The 20,835-nt window shown below is 46.7% G+C and overlaps 1 protein-coding gene across 1 annotated transcript in view; it reads left to right on the plus strand.

The window, feature by feature from the left end:
• Nucleotides 1-20,835, plus strand: part of Rhoj (ras homolog family member J) — an 85,570-nt gene that overhangs the window by 43,790 nt on the left and 20,945 nt on the right. The window contains exon 2 of the mRNA XM_060387660.1: nt 19,867-19,925. Within this exon, the coding sequence (XP_060243643.1) occupies nt 19,867-19,925 (59 nt within the window). The remainder of the gene's footprint in view (nt 1-19,866; nt 19,926-20,835) is intronic.

A 20,835-nucleotide genomic window follows, 5' to 3' on the forward strand; every position in this document is an offset into this window, starting at 1 on the left:
GCGGCAGTATATGGAGCGAGGAAACCCTTCCTTGTTTTCCTAGGTATTCATAGTCAGCTTTAGCACCCATGCTGTTGAAATCCACCCTTGGAAGGTAAACACTGGGAAGAGGTGGGATGGATAAACACTTTCTAACTTCAAAACCTGGCAAACTAGAACGCAGCCTTCTCACAGGTTTACATGAGAAGGCTTCAGAGTCAGCCCTTCCTGGGCAGAGGCCTGTTAGTTCGTTTCTGCTGTTCCCTGGGTTCCACCCCACTTTCATCTTACAGAGACAGGGAGGCAGGGCAGAGCCAGCCTGGGAGGCAGAGGACTGGAAATGGAGCTGAGAAGCGGGCACGAGGCTTGCAGGAAACATTCCAGTCCTGGGTAAAGGGAAGAACGAAGTGAAAAGCAGAGCAGCCAGATCCGAGGCTGCGTCAGTTTTCCCACGGTGCTGTAACTGTGCACAGGTTTCTCTCAGTGTGGACTCCTGGGTAAGGTAGGTTCCAGGGCCGCTAATGACGGTCCTGCACCCCAGACCTGAAGGTTTGGGTGTGAAGTAGACCTTCCATGACAGCTGTCCACCCTTGTTTCTTTGCATGAGAGCGGGAATTAAAGCCTCCACCTTTGCCTTCTCTTTCTCCTTCTTGAAACTATAGGCTTCAGGGAAGAAAATGAGGAAATGTTTCCCCATAGGTGTCTGGGAAGAAACTGATACATCTGTATGAACACATGTAAACTATCCTTCCGGCTTAGGGAAGCACAAGGTCTCATTTTTGTTTTCTGAATGCCCATGATAGGGTTTGCCGCTGAGACTTCTGGTAGAACTTTTGCCTTCTTCTTGCCCATTTCTTACAGGAGGAACGAGTTAGATTCCATACAAAATGTCCCTTCCCAGTCTCCAACAGAGGATCATTTTAATAAAGGGTGACGTGGATATTTGCTGAGTGTGTCAGTGTTGAGCAGTGCATACAAGGCTCCTTTCGTGATCTAGTGGTGAATCAGATTCAGAGGTGGGCAAAATGTTGACAACATACATCAAGGTAGATGTGATTAAATAATAAAATGGTTTTTACAGCCAAGGAAATAATACTTGTTTGAAACTTCATTGGCCTACAGGCCTTCCCTCTGAGTCAGACTTTCCTAAATGTTAGTGTTACGGGAAAAGAACCTGTCCCTTCCCATGCACACTATCGCTGGCCTTATTACTTTGCTTTTCCATTCTGGCTCTTCGTCACTCTAAGGTAATCAGAAGGGAATTCCACATTTGTTGTTTTGAGATTTCAAAGACGTAAAAGGGATAAGAGTTTGGCCTTTAACATAATGTGTTTTCCTCTTCAGTGGCAAACTCAGTACTCATTTCCAGCTCCTTTTTCAGCCCCATCTGAAAGGGTGTGTGTCATGCTGGAGCCACACAGGGAACCGAGCGGATGCAGTCCCTGTGTTGCGGAAAGCCGTAGCCAGCGCTGCACCCACAGGGGAAGCCTGACTTGCAGCTCCCATGACATGGTCCAGGCCTGCCTACTTGAGCCGGCTCCACTCAGAGCTCTGTGATGTCTGCCGGCTCCCAAGGCTGCCTCCCTCCTTGCTTTCAAGCAGGAAAGGTTCAATTAAGGATCTGGAATTAATTCTCTCTACTGACATGACTCGTACTAGGTCCTAGCTCTTAACCAATCCATGTGACCGGGGCCATAGAATACATGCTGGGTTTAAGCCAATCACAGCTCACCTTTGCAGCCCAGAAGAGCCCAGTATGTGGGTGTCTTAGTTAGAGTTCCGTTGCTGAGAAGGGACACCGTGACCTTGGCAACTCTTATAAAAAATAAAAAGTAAATAAAACACATTCAATTGGGGCTGGCTTACAGGTTCAGAGGTCTAGTCTCTTATCATCCTGGTGGGAAACATGGCAGCATGCAAGACAGACATGGTGCTGGAGGAGTCAAGAGGTCTACATCTTGGTCCACAGGCAGCAGAAGTCTCGAGGCTCTGTGCCGCACACTCAGGGTAGCCTGAGCGTTTATAACCTCAAGGTCTACTTCCACCATGACGCACTTCTTCCAACAAGGTCACACCTACTCCAGCAAGGCCTTACCTCCTAAGAGTGCCCCTCCCTATGGGCCAACCATTCAAACGCATTCGTCTATGGGGGCCATACCTATTCAAACCACCGCAGAAGGGCTGACAGCCTTGGCGCCTTCAAGAAGAAAAAGAAAGCAGTAAATTGACGCCACAAGGAATAACGTATGGCCACAAATGCCCGTGTTCTTTTTGTGTGTGGGAGGTAGGGTACATATGTACATGTATGGGCAGGCTTGAGGCTCATGCCAGGAATTATCACTTACCTTCCATTGCTTTTCCGTCTTATCTGTTGAGGCAGGGCTTCTCAACCAGACCCGGAGCTCGGTGACAATGGCTAGCCTGCCCTGGGAATCCTTTCTCAGGCTTCTGAGGCTGGAGTCACAGGCAGGCCACCTCACCCAACCCACCTGAACACACGCTTCCAGAGACCTGACCTTGGGTCCTCATGCTTGCTCAAGCTCTTTACCACTGCACTGTCAGCCAAGCCAAATGTCCCTGTTTTCACACAGCTAATAGCTTCCAATAAGTGGGCAGGATGATGGGAATTCAGCAAACCAACTCACTCCCAATTCATTTCAGTGAGGCAGGGCTGACAAGTGAGCATCCCTGGGAATCTTCACATAGCAACAGGATGGAGACATAGCAACAGGATGGCGCTACTGCTGAGCAAGTACCACAGCCTCCAAGCCACTGGCCTCAGGCAGAGATTTCGAGGTGAAACCTTGGGTGTCCAATTAGCCTATACGTTGATTCATGCCATACCCAAGAATTCATCTTTATTTATAAATCTCAGGGTTTCAGATGAATTCGACAAGAGCTTCTAAAAGCTAAAGGGTTTGCAAGGATGGCGGTTTCCTCAATTAATCACAATTTAAATGTCCCCATGTAGAACTGGCTGAAGAAAATGGCAAATTCTCAGGTCTGTTCAGGCTTCGCGTAGATAGGAATATAACCCCACTCCACCGCCACGTAAAGCTGGTTAGGGAAAATTACAAATTGCTGCACACCAACTCCATGCTAGGAGAAACATTCTTTGCCATCTTGTTTCCTACCTAGAATGCTGGATTTAACTTGAATCTAACATTCATACCTCCTTGCCCAGCAATCGCTCTAATTCCATGGCTTTCGACCTGGGCTGTATACGATGGGCTCACTTGGGGAGATATAGCAAACAGCAGGGCCTGGATCTAATGGATTTTGTTGAAGTGGGTGCTGCCGAGGCTAAGGACTGCTGTTCTCAGTAGAACTGTGTGAGAAATGCAGGCATGTCTCCTAGTAAACGCATCCAGCTACGCACAGGCCCCTGATTTACACTGTGCAAGTCCTTCCTAGAATCGTTTCAAACAAAGTGGGGTGTGGAGGAGTGTCCTGGAGCCAGCTACGTAGATGTGCTGTCGTACCCACGCCCCCATGATAAACACAGCTTCCACCCCACACCCCTCCCCCATGGTCTATAGTACCTCGTATTTTATTGCAATAAGCTTCCAAGCAACAAAACACACAAGTTCAGTTTGATCCTCCACACTCCTGCACTCTACACTGGCCTTCCTGTCCTCCACATCTTTCCTGTCTCCGGGGCTCTCCGGAGCTCCCTCTGCCTGTGCCCTTGACCTCCTCCCACCAAGCACACACAGGCTTTGGGGACTTACAGGCTTTCTTCGTTGCCCAAGGAGGAGCTTGATGTCACTTCCTCGAAGAGTTTGTCCCTGATGCCCGCTTAGCCTGTATCTGACCTCTCCCTTTAAACTAGATAAAGATGCTGCTTTTGATTATTCCTGCTTGCCTTAAAACCAGTCCTTCCACAGACTGAGCTCAGTAACTACACAGGGTACATGAAAGAAACAGGTTCTCTTTGCCTACACTGGGTGACACAGTAGAAATGGAAGGTGCTAGAACTCTGGGTGATGTTTAGAACCCTGTCTGCTACAGGACATAAGTATTTTGTTAAGGAAACCCTTAGAAAAGAGCAGTTCTGGGCCCTAGGGGTGGTTACATTTTTCTTGGATCTCCAGCTGGCATTTTGCTCCATGTTTCATCCATCATGAGACTTTGATTTCATAATGACTCTATAAATCATTCCCCAGTTATGTTTCCCACTTTCCTCAGGATGATGAAGCTCAGAGCCAAGCGTGTAGACCTTGGCCATCCCAGCGCTCTCTCTTTCTCTCTCTCTCTCTCTCTCTCTCTCTCTCTATCTATCTATCTCTCTCTTTCTTTCAGGAAAGAGTCTGCATTCTCATCTCACTCAAGCTTTATCTATGCCATTCTGTCTCTTCCCCTCTGCTCCTTATTGGTAATATATGTTGAAGATATTTCATTTACTATCTGGAGCTAAATAAGACCTGGAAAATAATTAAACAATAAAAATGAACTTATTCAGGCCATGCAGATGGCTTGATGATAAAGGCACTGGCTGCTAGCACTTACATGAGGGAAGAGAGAACTGACTCTGGCAAATTGTCCTCTGACCTCCACATTCCAGCCCTGGCATGCACACATTCACATGCAAATACACAATGCATGAGATTAATTAATTAAAACCATGACTTTTTCAAGGAAAAGAGAAAGAATATGTGGCAGGTTGTGTTTCAGAGATTTTTATGAAAAACACTTCTTTTTCCTGCTTGAGAGTGAACGCAGATTCAAACCCTAGCACGTTTGGAGCAGTGAGCCTCCAAACACATCACAAGCAGCCCTGGGCAGCAAAGGTCCCATGTGTAGTGGGGATGTGGGTGTTAGAAGATTGTGGTTAGCTTTGAGCTTGCTTTGAGCTTCCGGAAGCTGTGCAGACAGAGCCCCAGGGAACGGAGAGCCCGACTGTGCCGCACTCCACAGCTGCACCCAAGTTTTACCAGTGAATCTCTTCCTCTTAACTCTCCTGGGGGCAGTTGAGCCGAGAGTCTTAACATTCAGTGATTCCCTTCCCGACGATGCATACGTCAAGGGAAAAGATGTCTTCCGCCTACCCCCCAAACACCGCTGACTAAATGGCATCCACATTCTCTGGGGAGCTACAGACACAAGCTCACTGCATCCAGGAACCATTCGAATACAAGCTCGCTGTATTGGTTGTCACCAATACATCACCACAGATTCGTTATCTTTCCGTTCCGAAGGTCAGAAATCTAAAACTGTGCCTCGAGAGGTTAAAAGCAAAGTGCCAGCAAATAGCGTTCCTATAGACTCTGGAAGAAAAACTCTATCTGGCCTTTCTTAGAAGCCAACTGCACACTGTGGCTCACTGATGCTTCTACATCCATCTTTCAAGGATACATGTGATGATCCTGAGCCTACGAGGTGACCCAGAATAATCTCCCCAACTCAGAGTCTTCAATTTAATCTTACCTGCCAAGTCCACTTAGTGGAATTAGGGTATGGAGATCTTTGGGCATCATTATCTTAACTTCCAAGTTAGTAATCATCCGTGGATATGCCGGGAGGTATGGACTTGAGATGTGCTTAAACTCAATACAAAGAACTTTCCAGTACTATCCACTTCGTGAACTCAAATCGCTGATGAATTCAAACAGTCCAGCCTAAAGATTCAATACAAATATCCTATGCGAAGCACTGACTTGGGCACGCTCCAAGTCAGACGGTGATGGAGCGTTTGGCTAGCTCCCAGCCCTGGCTGCGGAGACGCTCTGGAAAAGTAGACCAGGAATACCTCCAAGCACTGATTTAACCATTAAATAAATAAATAAATTGATAAATAAATAAATAAAATCGCCACTGACTCTTCCTCCTATGTAATCACTTACCAAGGGCTCAGCAGTTAGGGTGGCCATTTTGTTGTTTGTCCTGCCTGGAGCTCACACCTCCATGTTGTCCATTAAAGCCAGCCTTGCCCTCCTCCTTCCATTCCTCACCATTTCCCCATCTTCTCCTTTAGTTCCCCAGGAATTGTGGAGACTGGATTAGGACAGGGACATGCTGTAGATGAGGTAATATGTAACGAAGAAGTTAGGAACTTCTCCCTAGCTGGTTAAGTTTGTGGGCTTAAGATCTGGCTTGGTTTCTGGGCAATTTTTCCAGTCCTAGTACTAGCTCTAGTTTTTTCTACGTATTATCTATCCCTTGTGGCTTTTCTTCCATTTTCTCATAAAATCTATCAGCGCCAGGCCTTGGTCATTCTCAGTGTGACTGCCTTTCAGAGCCCAAAGCTATGTCCGTCAACGGCTCACTTAGATACATGTCCGTTATCAGTCCCGGGCTCCGTGCTGTTGTCTGCACATTGGCACCTATTCATGATCGTCTGGTCCGCGGAAAGTTCTCCTCTGAATATTCTGAGAGCATGCAGGCTTGGGTATTTTGAGCCCTTTCTTCAGCCTTTGGTTTTGTGCAGCTTGCTTCTTTTGTGAATCCTCTGCGCTCCTCCAGCCACTTCTATTTTTAGGTGGTAGGTCAGCCCTTGCTGATCTGTAAGCCTACTTCCTTCTCCAAGCCTGTTGACGTCACGCTGGGAAAACGGGCAGCTGGAAATACTATACTTAATAGTTACCTGGGACATCTGATTAGACACCGCTGAGTAACGGAGAAAATTGCTGCCGACACCTGAAGTGTCGATCAGTGTAAAAGCTTCTTTTATAAAACTACTCGGATTTAATTTGTCTTGAGATACAGGCAGTGGTCCTTTGCATTCTTCGTTTGTTTGTTTCAGACCTGGGACATAATGTGTTTTCCTCTCTGCCTTTTGGCTGGAGTCAGATTTGGGAGCAGAGCCACTGTAGCTCTCTTACCCTTCTCTCCTGGTGCTCCCAGGCATGGTGGTTGGATTGCAGGTGCTTCCAGGCCCTTGCACACACTGGGGTTAAGAGCTTGGGCTGTCCCCCCATCCCCTGGGATTGACAACTTCAACGGCTGCCTTATATCCTGCAAGGCTGGATCAAAACAACCCCTGCTGCCAGAGCTGGGAGCTAACCAAACACTCCATCGCTGTCTGCCCCATGCTCAATGCCTTCCTTGTTTTCTAGAATTGATTCAACAACTGTGTCTCCTGGCATCCGCGCCAGAAAGTATCGAAAGCACCTTCTGCTGTGATAGGGAAACTGCAGGACTCGGCACACTCCCCTCCCACCCACCAGATGCTCCTGAGATCCCTGACAGAGCTCTATCCATTGCCTGGGGTTCCCCCCTTGAAACAGATGCTCTCCTAGAGGCTACAGGGATATTCAATCTAGTAATCCATCCAATATATACCAGCTACTTAAAATTGCATCACTAGCAAAGCCCTCCAGGCTTGTCTTTGCTTGAGATGAGCACGCAGTGAAGCCAGCTATTAATCATGGCTGTAAAGCCTCGGTGTGGGGAGAATAGGGACACAGGATGGACTCTGAAACTTGAAAAGATAAAGAGATGATTCTGAGTAACAGAACCAGGAGGAGAAAACAGACTGAGGGGCGCTCACCCATTGAAATGCCACAGCTTCGCCCTTTGCCCATATATTGCCACGTCCATATAGGCTGTCACAGAGGACAAATGGACACATGGCCACACGGGTTTCCATGGGTCCCGAGGCACGTTTTTTTAAGTAGGTTGCAATACTTTAAAGACATGCATAAGTCACATAGAAGAAACCACATTGGGTGTTTATGGTCATCCAAGGTATTAGTACAATCTACTGAAATACTGAAGTAAACAAGAAAGCTGCCGTCCCCATGCTGTCTACCATTGCCTCCCTTCACTAGTGCTCTCGGATTTTGAGAGCCACATCCCAGTGATGGCCCAAGGGACAGAGACATTCCAGGCCCCAGACTTGTCTATAGTTTCATCTTCAAACTTTTTTGGCCAGGGTCTCTTCATACCTCAAATCATCACTGGGGACATGAACCCCACCCCTGGGGAGCTTCTTCAGTCACAGAGCCTTACAACCCTCTACAGGCTGGGTGACAGGATTTTGTCCCAATCTCCCTGCTGTCTGAAGACCAGCCAGAGGCATGTATGAACTAGCAGCCCAGACCCAGTCTCCCTTCTGCATTGTCTCTATGGAAACACTGCTCCTTCTCATACGGATCACCTGTCAGTCACCTAAGGGTCTCCGAAGCACCACATGAAGGAGCACGAGGGGAGGAGAGAGCAGGTGATCTGCTAGACCAATAGAAAGGGTATCATCTAGAAGCTTTAAAACTGCTTGGGCTCCAAGAGAGAAACATGGTATTCGTACAATGAGAGAGTTTAGAAAATGACCCATTGGTCTGAGGACATTCCTGTACTATAAACAGGTCAGGAGTACAAGAAGGGCTACACAGTTATTCTCTCTCCTTTCTCTTTCCTGCTGAAGAAAGAAAGCACCCTCCGTCTCTTAGCTGTCAGGGCATCCCTCACTGGCTCTGCCCCTCTCCTTATAATGACTGACTAGCTGGGCACTCTGTAGTACTGAGAAACATCTTTAGGTAGAACTGAATGTTGAGCTTCAGATGGTTTGGGGGGAAACAATAAGGAGAAAAAAATTGATCAAGCTCATAGCAGTGGTGTTTACCTCATACAAATCCTAATGATATAGTTAATAATTAAGCTACAAGGAATAATGCTCTCCCGTGAATTTGTTAGAGAAAGCTGCTTTAGCTCTGACGGTCATATGTACGTCTAGATATATAGATATATACACACATACATCCTCCCGTTGTAATTACCTATTAAATATTAATCAGTAAATATTTGTTTTTAATTTCCTTGGAGTCTCTAATGTGCCTCATTTCACATAGAGAATACAGAGCATATACGCACTGAAGAATATGGCTGCTTAGTATTCATATTTCTTGGCACATATGAAGAAGTGTAAGGTCCACCGATTTTTACCTGAAAATAACTCCATATTTTTTATCTGAAAAAGAAGCCTTATTCAGTTGGGGATATTATATGAAGATAAATAAAACAAAGAAAACACCCCGCAAATAGGTGAATCCTCAAACTGCATAACAAAGAGGCAGATGAACACATAGAACCTGAGGATAGCAACCGTGAAGGAAAGATGGGCTTTGTGTTCTCCAAATCGCCTTGCAGCACTCCAGAGGAGAAAGGGCAGAGGGGACAGGCGCCGACTATCCTCTGGCCTGGCTCACCCCGCTGGGCCCAGCGGGCTGTGAAGGGCTGCGCTCAGTCTCCTACCGCTGTCCCTAAAGCTCATGAGCTCCTTTCGGTTCGCAAGTCAGCATGCTTTGGGAGACGCCAGCACTGTCTCAAAACCAAGTGCAGGTAGAGAGCTGGGGGCCTGCCATTGTGCTCCGAGACAGCCTCCTCGGCAGCCCATGGCTCACGGCAACCCGTCACACTCCTTCCTCCTGACACAGGCTCCGTCTAGGGCCTGAACTCAATCTGGATGGGCCTGACGTGAAAGCTTCAGAGAGGGAACCCAGCTGGATAGGAGGTGACTTAGATGACCCGTGCGAGCCGATCTGTAAGCAGCGTATACGCCACCGGTCCAGAGCTGAATTTTAAGATCATCTCAGAATGCTGCGCGTGTGGGATGGATGCCCTGTGGAGTCGCGTCCTGATGACCATTGAGGGCTCGTCTAGCCGTTAGCTGTTGTAAACACACTGGGGATGAATATTCTTTTGTATACGTCGTTGGGCGCTTGGATCATTGTTCCTTGAAACACATTCCTAAAATGAGTGTTGATCCAGGAGGGGGAAAAAATTAGATTTTATGCTCTGGCTTTTCATCTATCGCCAAACGGCTTTCCAGAAAATCTTGAGCAAATTTACATTTTCTCCCACAGTGTGTGAGCACCCAACATGTGAAGGCACTTGCACGTACTGTAAGACCTGGGGTCTCACAGCTCAGGAGTTCAAGATCGCGCCCTTCCCAGAAACTCCCCCAGACCAAGACTCGTTGCAAAAGCAAGAGGTTTATTAACCATTGCACAATGGGGTCACCCCTGCCGGTCAGCAAAGAGTGGCACCAGGAGACAAAGGCCTTTAGGTTTTTAAAAGAAAAATTGTGGGAGATTTGAAGTTGCAGTCTTGGCAATTCAGGATTAGATGAGGAAGCTATAAAGTAAGATAATTGGTTAGTCTTAGGTGCTCAAGCTTGGCCAGTCCTGCCAAGTGTGGATGCAGCTGCAATTGAAGGTGGGGGTGGTTAGCTCATCCTTGAAGATTAGGGGCTACAGACTTTTGGCTGGAGGTCAAAAGCTACTCAGAAGAAGTCTAGGTTAGTTGCTAAGAAACGCTATCTCAAAGACAAGGGTCTGGTCCTTCTTTTGCTGAGTGAAGGTCATTGCTTGCTTGTCTTTTTTATGTCTGTCCTCACAGATAGGGTCACATTCCTCCATTCTCTGGAAAGGTACTAAGAGGCTTTAGCTTAACCTGGACCTAAAACTCAAAACTATAGGCTTTAGAAGACATATAGGTTACAAAGTTAGCCTAACCCTTTCAGTACTAGCTCTCTCTCTCTCTCTTTCTCTTTCTCTCTCTCTCTATCTCTCTCTCTCTCACACACACACACACTGACAATGTGTGTGTTACCCCAGCCCGTGTGTGTGTGTGTGTGTGTGTGTGTGTGTGTGTGTTTTACTGGGTATGATACCCAGGGCCTCAATACTCTAGGCCTACAAAAGCACTCTACCACTGAGCTCTTTTGGCCAGGCTGGCCTTGAACTTATGATCCTTCTACTCCAGCCTCCTGAGTAAGTGGAATTACAGACATGTATCACTCAGCTTGACTGGTACCGTTTTATTGATCATTGCCAATTAACGGGCCAAAGATTGGGTCTTTTCATTTAAAAAATGTTTGACACGAAGGTTCCTTAGTCCTTTGTATTCTTGTCAAATGTCTCCGTTTTTATTTCCTTTAGAGTTAAGCATTATTGATTAGAGAGTATGGTTTGGGAGCTAGAAGGGTAGCTCATCAGTGAAGGGCACTTGCTGATCTTGCAGAGGACCTGGGCTCAGTTCCAAGCACCCACAAGCTGGCTCACAAACATCTCTAATTCAGTGGCTTCCATGGATAACACACACAAATGGTACATATACGTACATGCAGGTAAAACACTCATACACATTAAAAAATAAATACTTTCAAGTATGCTTGGAGTTAGAGATTTCTCAGTGATTTGGAGAGCTTGCTGCTCAGTCATGAGGACTGGAGTTCAGATCTCAGCATCCACATCTGGCAGCCCACAACCACCTGAAATGCCAACCCCAAAAGAGCCAATAGCCTCTCCTGACCGCCTCAAGTACCCACATATACAACTGGACACACCAACATTCACACAAGCAAATAAAATGAGTTCTTAAGAAAAAAAAATGCACTCATATACAAAAGAAAAGGACTCCTTTTCTTATACTATGAACATTTTACAGAACGTATACCTTTCATTTTTAAATCAAGTGTGTCAGCCGTTCCTTAGTGGTTTTCTTCCTTTGCTTTTATGATTTTAAAGTCCCTTTATAAATTTCCAAAAGGTAATCAACAATCTAAACTGGATATTTGAACAGTTTGCCCTTTCTTACTGACTTTAAATATCATTTACCAAAGATAGAAAGCTTACATATATATATAAAGCTGAATCTGATAGTTTTATTGAGTCTCATTAATCCTTGCACTGGGATGACGCTTCTTGGGTGTAACTTTGCAATAGACACTAACATGCATTTCACTTTACATATATACACACACATATATAACACTTTTCATCATTAGTTGTTGTCTCTACGTTGAGTTTTTATACCCAATATAATCACTTGTCGAGCCCACAACACAAAACTTCTTGAAGTCACTTTAAGCAAATTAAATTGGGGTGCTCTGACACTTTCCCAGTGCAGAATTCCTTGCCCAGAACAGAGGCTATCTCAGAATTTCTTTTCCTTTAGATAGATCAACAAGTGCTGTGATTTTTTTTTCCTCATGAACATCTTGCACACTAAAGAACACTTTATAGGTGTGTTTGTGTGTGTGTGTGTGTGTGTTGTATTATGAAGAGGCTATGTTCCAACATATTTTCTAACTTGCTCTAACCAGTACCTGACAGAATTTGTGTGAGCCTAACAATTCTCTCAAAGCTCTTAAAAGGAATGTGCTAGTTCTCTTCCGTCACCACCAAGATGTCTGCCTGTCCTGGGTGACTGCTGCTTGACAAGGACAGGAGGAGGCTGCTCCCTCTGGTGACCCTGTGTCTGCTCTGTGTGCTGGCCCTGGTGAACAGAGCCTTTTGGAGTACCTCATCTATTTAAGGGTTTCCTCGTGCACTGCTCACCTGGCAACCTGCCAAGTGGGCAGGACACTAGGATAGCCAAGTGATTGTGATACTGATCTCAATGATGAGGGGACTTCGATCAGAGTGGAACCATTTACCGAGAGACCTGGGTACCCAAGCACAAACCTACAGCATCAGAATGTTAGCACCAAGGGAGAGGTGCTTCTGACTACTCCCCAGGTGACTGCTGCAAAGACTAACTTTCCAGTTAGTGAAGGCTAAACTGAAAAGTGCAGTGTTTGCTCCATTAGGCCTCAATGGCAGCTTAGTGAAAATGAGTTTCCAGCAATGTATGGCTCTGATTTAAAAAAAAAGAAAGAAAGAAAAAGAAAGAAAGAAAGAAAGAAAGAAAGAAAGAAAGAAAGAAAGAAAGAAAAGAAGCAAAAGGTTTATTTCTAAAGAGTCTTTCTGTGCAGGCGACCTTACAAAAAGTGCACTCTGGTTTCTAGGCCACAGCCCCCAGTACAGATTTCACTTATAAACTGGTCATATCTTTCTAAAGTCATAAGTGATAATCCCTTTGCATTCTGTGGCTAATGTCAGGCTTATATCATCTACAGGAACCTCGGGACACTTGGTCAGTGGTCCTGTCCTACTGATAAAAACTTATCTGCCACTGTTGAGTACCAAATTAGAGGATGAGCATGAGCACCTAGGGAGGCCACGTTTCCATAGCATCCCTCACAACTGGTTGACCATCTGCAGTACAAGACAGCAGACTGGTAGCCCCATCCTGCCATTCAGTGTCCAGAAAAGTTCATGCCGACCTTTTAGAAAAGACCAAAAATGCCTTGGAGAAAAGCTTTGCTTTGGTTGAAGTGGCTACTCAGCTACTATGGACGTAGCAACATACCCAAGCTTTGCTAGCATCTGGACATGAGAATAAATAGCATCTGGCCATCCCTGAGGAGACACCCCAATCAGTAAGCACCAAGTTCTAAGTCAGAGGCTCAGAACCTACATTAAAATGTGTGGACATAATTGCAACTCCGGGGAGGCAGAGTCAGGCAGATCCCTGGAGCTCTTCATCCAGTCTGCCTCACCTACACAAGGATATCCTAACCAGATGGACAACTCTTAAGAATTAGCAGTTGAGGTTTCCTCTGGCCTCCATATACAAGGGTACATGGCCAAATACACACAAGAGCACCTGCATGCATATGAACACAAACACACACACAGAGGGAGAGAGAGGGAGTGGAAGAAAAAGACTTAAAGAAAAAACAAACAAACAAAAAAAAAAACATTTAATAATGCCAATTCTGTTGTGACCCAAAAGGAAAATAATCGTGGAAAGCTGTTTAAGTTCCTGAAGGGTAAGAAGGAGTTAGGGAAGGAGATTTTCCAGGCTAAGTGTGGAGCAAGTATTTCAGAACCTTCTCTCCAGCACCTCAGAGAAAGGGCTCCAGCAAAGGCATCATGAGTGTAGCAGATTGCAAAGGCTTTTGTTCAGTTACGGCCCAGAAGAAAATAAGAGAGTATTAGGATGGTGAGTCGGGGGTAGTGACCGGGATTCTATAAGCTCTTACAGGCTGTTTTGGCTTTTGCTTTGCACCTTCCCTGGGGGCATCAAAGAAGAAGTGGACACCGAAGAGCAGGACACAGATTAGGAAATTTTTCTAAGTGGCAGGACGGGGCTTGCATAGAGAGAGCTAGCTGTAGGGTGGTAAAAAGGACTCAGAGTCCACAGATGTTTGGAGGGTAGAATGGGAAGACATGGAATCGAAAAGAATACTGAAGAAGGAAGGGTGGAGCTGAGCAAGACTGACATGCCAGGGTGCGGCTGTCTGGTTCTTTCTTTGGCTTGGCCTCACCCCCAGTCTCAGTCAGTTCTGTGTCTAGAGCTCTTCCCACTCCTCGTCCTCCTCCCCTCCCACCCACCCCCTTTTCCTTCTTCATCAAATAAATCCTGACAAAGGAAATATTTTTGCTGAGCCTCCATCCCACACCCTGAACCGTAGGGACATCTTTCCAGGAAGCCCTGTTTCCAGCGCACAATTCATTCAGAAGGTGTTTGCTGGGTAGCGCCACACCACACTCTTGGAATCTTTAGTGTAAAACATTTTCGCTTTCCTTCAGCTTGCCAATAGGAACAAATGGAGGCTTAGGAAAGCTATGGCTTTCTCAGGGTCCCAGCGTTTGTTCCCAGTGAGTCCAGGGCTCCAGCTAGTTCTTCACCTTTAAGGTCCCAGGGAAATTAGGAAATGGCTCAGCTGCAAACCGCATCACCAGTCACCGCAGATGTTGCGAGGAGCAATAAGAAACAGCCAGGGCCAGACAATGTATGGCAGTTGCATCCGGCCCTGTTTGAATGGGACTTTACTTTCTTCAGGACAGACAGACAGACCTCTAGGGGCAAAGCGGGCATTATGACACATATCTGCAACTCCAAACTTTGCAAAACAAACAAACAAGCAAACTGGAATTTAAGACCATCCTCAGCTGAAGGGCAGCCTGGAGTACATTATACTCTGCCACAAGGATATGGGGGAGAAGAGACAAGAAGTTGTAGGGAGAGAAAAAAAAAGGGAAACAGCCCTCTCATCAGGATCCCACTGAATTCTCAGAAAGCCTGTTGGGTTTCCCCCCTTGTACTCACGCATCCTTTAAGGAAGAGACTTCCACAGTGAATCTTTCTTACACAAGTAAGTACAGCCTGGCATTCCAGTAACTAGAGAGACCCTCACGAGGAAGGAAATGAGCTGCTGAGGCAAGCTGGCGCAGACAGCTGATGCAGGCCCACAGGAAGAGGTCCAAGTAGCACTGACAGGCATTGGAAAGATGCGGCCCTACCAAAGGAATTCGCCACCACTGGTGTTTAGGAAAGCGGTGTCTTTCCTAGCCTCACACTACCTGCTTTCTAATGGGTATCTGGGGAGATTTCATCACTCCTGCCTCTGAATTTGACCCTTAATAAAATGGACACACACCCCTAGGTGGCTTGGGACAGGTGCTGAGCATGGCCAAGCAGCCTTTGGCAGGGATAGGGGTGGGCTTTTGTTTTGTAGTTGTTTTGTGGTTTGGTTTGGTTTGGTTTGGTTTAGTTTGGTTTGGTTTGGTTTGGTTTGGTTTTGAAGTGAGGTCTTGCTGGATAGGACAGGCTAGCCTTGAACTCTTGATCCTCCTGCCTCAGGCTGCCCACTGCTGAGCTCTTCAAAGTGGTCTTTGGACACAAGTCACCATCTTGCCAGCTCACTCATTCATCAGTTCATAAATCTTTGACGTGAGTGAAGAGCCACATGTTTGTTTGTTTGATTGATTGATTTTTTTTTAATATTTATTTATCTATTAGTTATACAGCGTTCTGCCTGCATGCCGGCCTGCACACCAGAAGAAGTCACCAGATCTCACCATAGATTGTTGTGAGCTACCGTGTGGTTGCTGGGAATAGAACTCAGAACCTTTGGAAGAGCAGCCCATGCCCTTAACCTCAGAGCCACCTCTCCAGCCTGAGAGCTGCATGTTTAACCCTCTTAAAATTCTGCTTTTTGCTGGATCTGAAAATTAGGGCTTCTTCCTCCAAAAATGGCACTACTATGGTGCTACACACAGTCAGGCCTCATCCTGCCGCTGAGATAGTACACTGGACCTAAGTGAGATGGGTATTTGGCGGTACAGCGGGAACTGGAGGGCATGGGTGCTTCCCTCTCACTGACCTGACCCTTCCACTGTTAGAATCTATGCAGCTCACCTTGCCTGTCACACTGACCTCAGAAGGCTACTTTGACAGCTGCCACCCAACACGGAAGGGGCTTTGACCCCAGTTCCTTGTCCCTTTGGTGGCCAGACAGCTCATGTGCTTTTGCAAATGACACAGCTTTAAGATGCTGAAATGCTGAAGGAGGGAGACCTAACTCCCGCCTGAGCTGTTTTCTCTCTGGGTAAAGTTAATGACCCTCCAGAGAGAAAACGTGCATCCTGGCTTACAGGCCTCAAGAACCTGACCACTGCAATTCACCCCAGAACCAAAACAAGGAAGCAAAGGGTCTTCATTTTACCTACTTAGCAGGTCATGGACAACTTTTCACACTTTCTTGAGGGAACCATCAAAGCTATTAACAGGTCCTTTGACCTACTCTCTTTAAAACCCCTCTAAATTCAGAAAAACAACTCTAAAAGCTCCCAGAATTAGAAGACGAACGGGGAAGAGAGTCTGGGCGTGACCTTCCTGGCAGATTTGCAGTCAGTGTTTAGCCAGGGAAGAGCTAGTTCCAGCTTTGCACAGTCCCAAGGACCCTCGTCTCCCTGATAAAACCCAGTACTGAGTCTCTGTCCTGAGTATTGAAGATCTATTTCATGTAGAACCTGTGCTGGGCCTGGGACTCTGTCCTCAGTGGGAAGGTAAGATGGATCTTGAACAACTATCATTTATGGTAGAAAGTAACTAAGAGCCCACAGTTAAGATCCCATTGTGTGACAGCTCATGCACGCTGGTACTCAGTAGAAAGACAGATGGACTGACCCCTGTCCTCAGAACGGACTCCATGTGCCCTGGTTGGGCATATCCACCCAGCACGTGCTGGGAACGAGTATGTAAGTCAGATAGCTTCTCACCGCATGCCCCTCTCACACATACTCTGTGATTCCATTCTTAAAATGCTCTTTTTCCATTTATCTAGGGCAGGGGAAGAGCATTCCACGGCGTATACATGAGGGTCGGAAGATGACCCGTGGTAGTCAGTTCTCTCATCTACCGTGTGGACCCCCATTTTGAATAGAAAAGGAAGATGGGACATAGGGGTGTTAGAGGATGTCCCCAAGGTCGCACTAATGATGAAAAGCAATGGTAGGATTCAGAGGCAGAGAGGTCTGGGGTGAACAGTCCTGCTTTGACCTCATTTCATGGCTGATTAGCACTTGGTGGCAGCACCTTCCTTCTATAGAGTTGTGACTGATTCCTTGCCAAGCTGTGGAGCCTCATGGGAGACAGGCTGGCAAGCAATAAGGCATCCATTGCTGGTCCAGGACTCACAAAGCCGTGTCTTGTTCAACTGATACTGACATCTGTCTCTGCCATCCCTTGATGTTCTCCAGCAGAAACAGGAAAGAGGGAATAAAGCGACTCTCAAAGAGAAGGATCCAAGCTCTAAGCCCTGCTTTTAGCATCCATCCAGCAGGGCTGGCAGAGCGACACTGAAAATCTATCACGTTTCCACGCCAACAATAGTATCCTCCCCTATCCTGTACCACCGTTCTGCCTTAACCCGAGGAAATTCTCTTCATTCCTTTTCTTTCCATTTCCTTAGCCAAAGGACTTTAAGAGCTTGACAAAGCCTTCAGAATAGAGGCCAGTAAGGGAGTTACAACAGCCTGAGAAACTCAGGGCCATCGTTGCAGACTCGGCTTAGACATCTCCACTGAAAGCCTTCTCCCACCAAATGCTAGCTAGCGTGTAAATGCGCGCATACTCAGCCATGCCCCCAGCCCTCTGCGTTATCCTAGCGCAGTGCATCCTACACCGCACGTGGTGATGCTTTTTACTTGCTCTGAATCTTCTCGTTCTGTTTCCAATGCTGAGCTCGGTCCAGGAAGCCCACAGGCCGCTGGAGAAGAGAAAGACAAGCCTGGGGAAGAGGAAAGTGTACAGACGCTCCGCTCTTGGTTTAACCTTCCTTGCTCACACTTATCTCCGGCCTGGTGAAACCCCTGGAGTCCCAGCAGCCAAGGAGAAAAGGATGGGGCCTGAAGGAAAAGGGGCTGGAGGGAAGGACTGTGCTCTAAGAAAAGGAGGGCACCTGTGAGAGCTGAGCTGTAGTGACAAAGGTCACAGCCATTGCTTAGGAATATCAGTGTGGCCCCTGGGCTGGCTCAGCTTCTAGTGTTTGCCTCCTATTGGCCGAGGGCCTGTGGGTGACGGAGCAGTGCGCAGGATCTCATGAACAGCCGCCCTGACCTCCATGTACCCAGCTGGAGGCAGGAAATTCCATGTTGTAATAACTGGATTTCTTCCATTCATTCTTGATCCATGACTAGGTAACCGATTGGTCATTAAAGAAACCATTTACGCCAATTTCAGAAAGAGCGGCTCAGGCCCTTCTGCCAGTGTGCACAAAGAAAGAAAAAAAAAGGACAGAGATCCCTGGGTACCTCTGGTTCCTTTGCTAGCATGGCTTATGGCAGAAGCAAAACATTTAAAGGCCCCACCCCTGTCAGTGAGCATTGCGGCGAGGATTTCATAGAGCTGAGTTTGGTGTTTGAAAACACACACAAGCGCAGGTGGCTGCGGTCGGTTTATCAAACTGGACACATGTGGATCCGAGATTAGAAAAACAGTCCCCAGTGCCTGGGGAGGCTCCTCATTGAAAACAAGTGCTTTTCAAAGAACGGCATTAAGAAATGTTTTCACATACCTGACGCCCGTCAACAGGGACCAAGTCAGGAACTCCAAGCAGCCGGCTAGGAAATGTAGCTGACACATTAGCCAACCAGCCAGCCTTCAGTGCCGATACCACTGGTGGCAGGGGGAGGCAAGCCCACTTGTACTTTCTCATTGTATATTTTCTAATCAATTTGAGTGGGTGGGTGTCTGGTATATTTGTTTTTCTCTTTTCCAGAAGAGCTTTGGGGTTTCTGGAAATGTAACGTTGCTCTCCCCGCTCACCAAGAGAACCATATCCCTCCTGCATGCAACCTGGTCGCTCTCTGCTGAGCAGCAGCTTGAGACTTTATGCCATCGAGACATGTGCGGAGCGGCTGGTGTTCCCACATCACTCCTCATTTTGGGTACAATTGCTTGGCGTGGCACCAAGACTGCTGGGTACATCTAACCCTGCAGGTACATGAAGCCACATACCAAAAACCACGTGCCCAGACAGCACCTGGGTTTTGTTAGTATCTCAAAGTCAGATAGGAACAGAGGGGTGTGTGTGTGTGTGTGTGTGTGTGTGTGTGTGTGTGTGTGTGGTGTATGTGTGGGTGCATGTACATGCATGAGTCTGCAGGTGTCCGTGTGTGCAGCAGAGGCCAGAGCTAACTGTCTTGTGTCTTCCTTGATGGCTCTCTCTGGTTTATCTTTTGAGACAGGGTCTCTTGCTGAAGCTGGTACTCGCCAATTGGCTTGACTGGCTGTCCAGCGAGCTCCGGAGATCTGCCTGTCTCTGCTCTTTCCCTGTACCCACACAGGTTGCTCACAATGATGCCTAGCCTTTTCACATGCGTTCTGGGGTCCCAAAGTCTTCCTGTTTACACAGTAGGCACTCTACCAGCTAAACATCTCCTCAGCCCCAAGAACACAGAGGTTTCTAATGGTTCTGTATCCTGAAAGGCAGCTCAGAGCAAAGAGAGTGACAGCCTAGCCAGAAAGGAGCCTAGCATCCTTTATGTTCAGGGGCGCCATATCACAGAGCCCAGTAAAGTTCACCAAACAGTCTAGAGCGTACTCGAGTAACGCCAAAAATATCCATCTCCATTGAGAGATTTGGAGGTGGCTCAGACCATCTGCCGCTGCTGCTCCCAGGGTTCTCTTTCATTTGGAAACTCTGCTGTCAACTTGGTTTAGGATGTGCACCACCGAGACATATGCTTATCCTTCCTGCCCAGAGAGATGCTGGCATGAGACATCCTGCTGATAGAGGCCCATGCTTATGAATTCTCTCCTTTTCTCCCCTAGTAACCGTGACGGTGGGGGGCAAGCAGCACTTGCTCGGACTGTACGACACCGCAGGACAGGTATGTGCTTACCATCCTTTGACTCATGAAGGGTTGAGGGAAGGGATGTAGGAGAAGGAACGGTTCATTTGGTTCATCATTCAGAAGACAACACATAGGCGTTTCCCATTCTGATCATCTGGGGCTCATATATTTTCTACCCAAATGGCAACCAAATATGCATTCTTAACTTTAAATATATATATGATTATATATATAGTTTTACATATATTCATATATATATATATATATATATATAAAATTGTCCAAGATACTGATGTGTCAAATACTGACAAAGCATCAATACTCAAAATAACATTTCTATTCAAGAGTCCCAATGGCCTCCAGCCCAAACCTATTCCGCGTCCAAGATATACACATCTATTTCATAAATTGCAGCTTTGCCCATTCTCCCCCCCCACACACACGCTATTTTCTTTGCCTATCTTTTATTTGATTTACCTAATGAACTGTGAAAAGGTTCAAACAGAGATGGGCTGGGTAAGATGGATTAGGCACTGGAAGGGAAGCAAGGCTTTGGATACAGTCCAATAATGGAGGTCAACCCCAAACCACTGGGAACCTGAGAACTGACTCTAAATTTTCTAAGATTCCCCAAATATTCTTATTCAGTCACAAGTGTTTTCTTTTGGGTTTGAGAATGGAAGGGCATGGGCTTGAGTCCCCAACAGTGAATCTGCACATGGTTGTCCTTGGGTAAAAACAACCTGGTGACTGCCTTTTCTTGCACCTCACACAGAGCTGTGGAAAACACCCAGTGTTAGAAGTTCGCCCGGGAGGAGGAGGGGAGATGGATGAGCCGTGGATGGCTGTGGCCTAATTTCTTGGATAGAGCGTGTTACCATATGTCTTGAATCATTTATTTAGGTCAAAATCAGCGGGTTGTTCAGTCAGTCCAAATTTATACAGC

This window comes from Meriones unguiculatus, chromosome 7, assembly GCF_030254825.1.
Source record: "Meriones unguiculatus strain TT.TT164.6M chromosome 7, Bangor_MerUng_6.1, whole genome shotgun sequence".
In the NCBI taxonomy this organism is placed as follows: Eukaryota; Metazoa; Chordata; class Mammalia; order Rodentia; family Muridae; genus Meriones; species Meriones unguiculatus.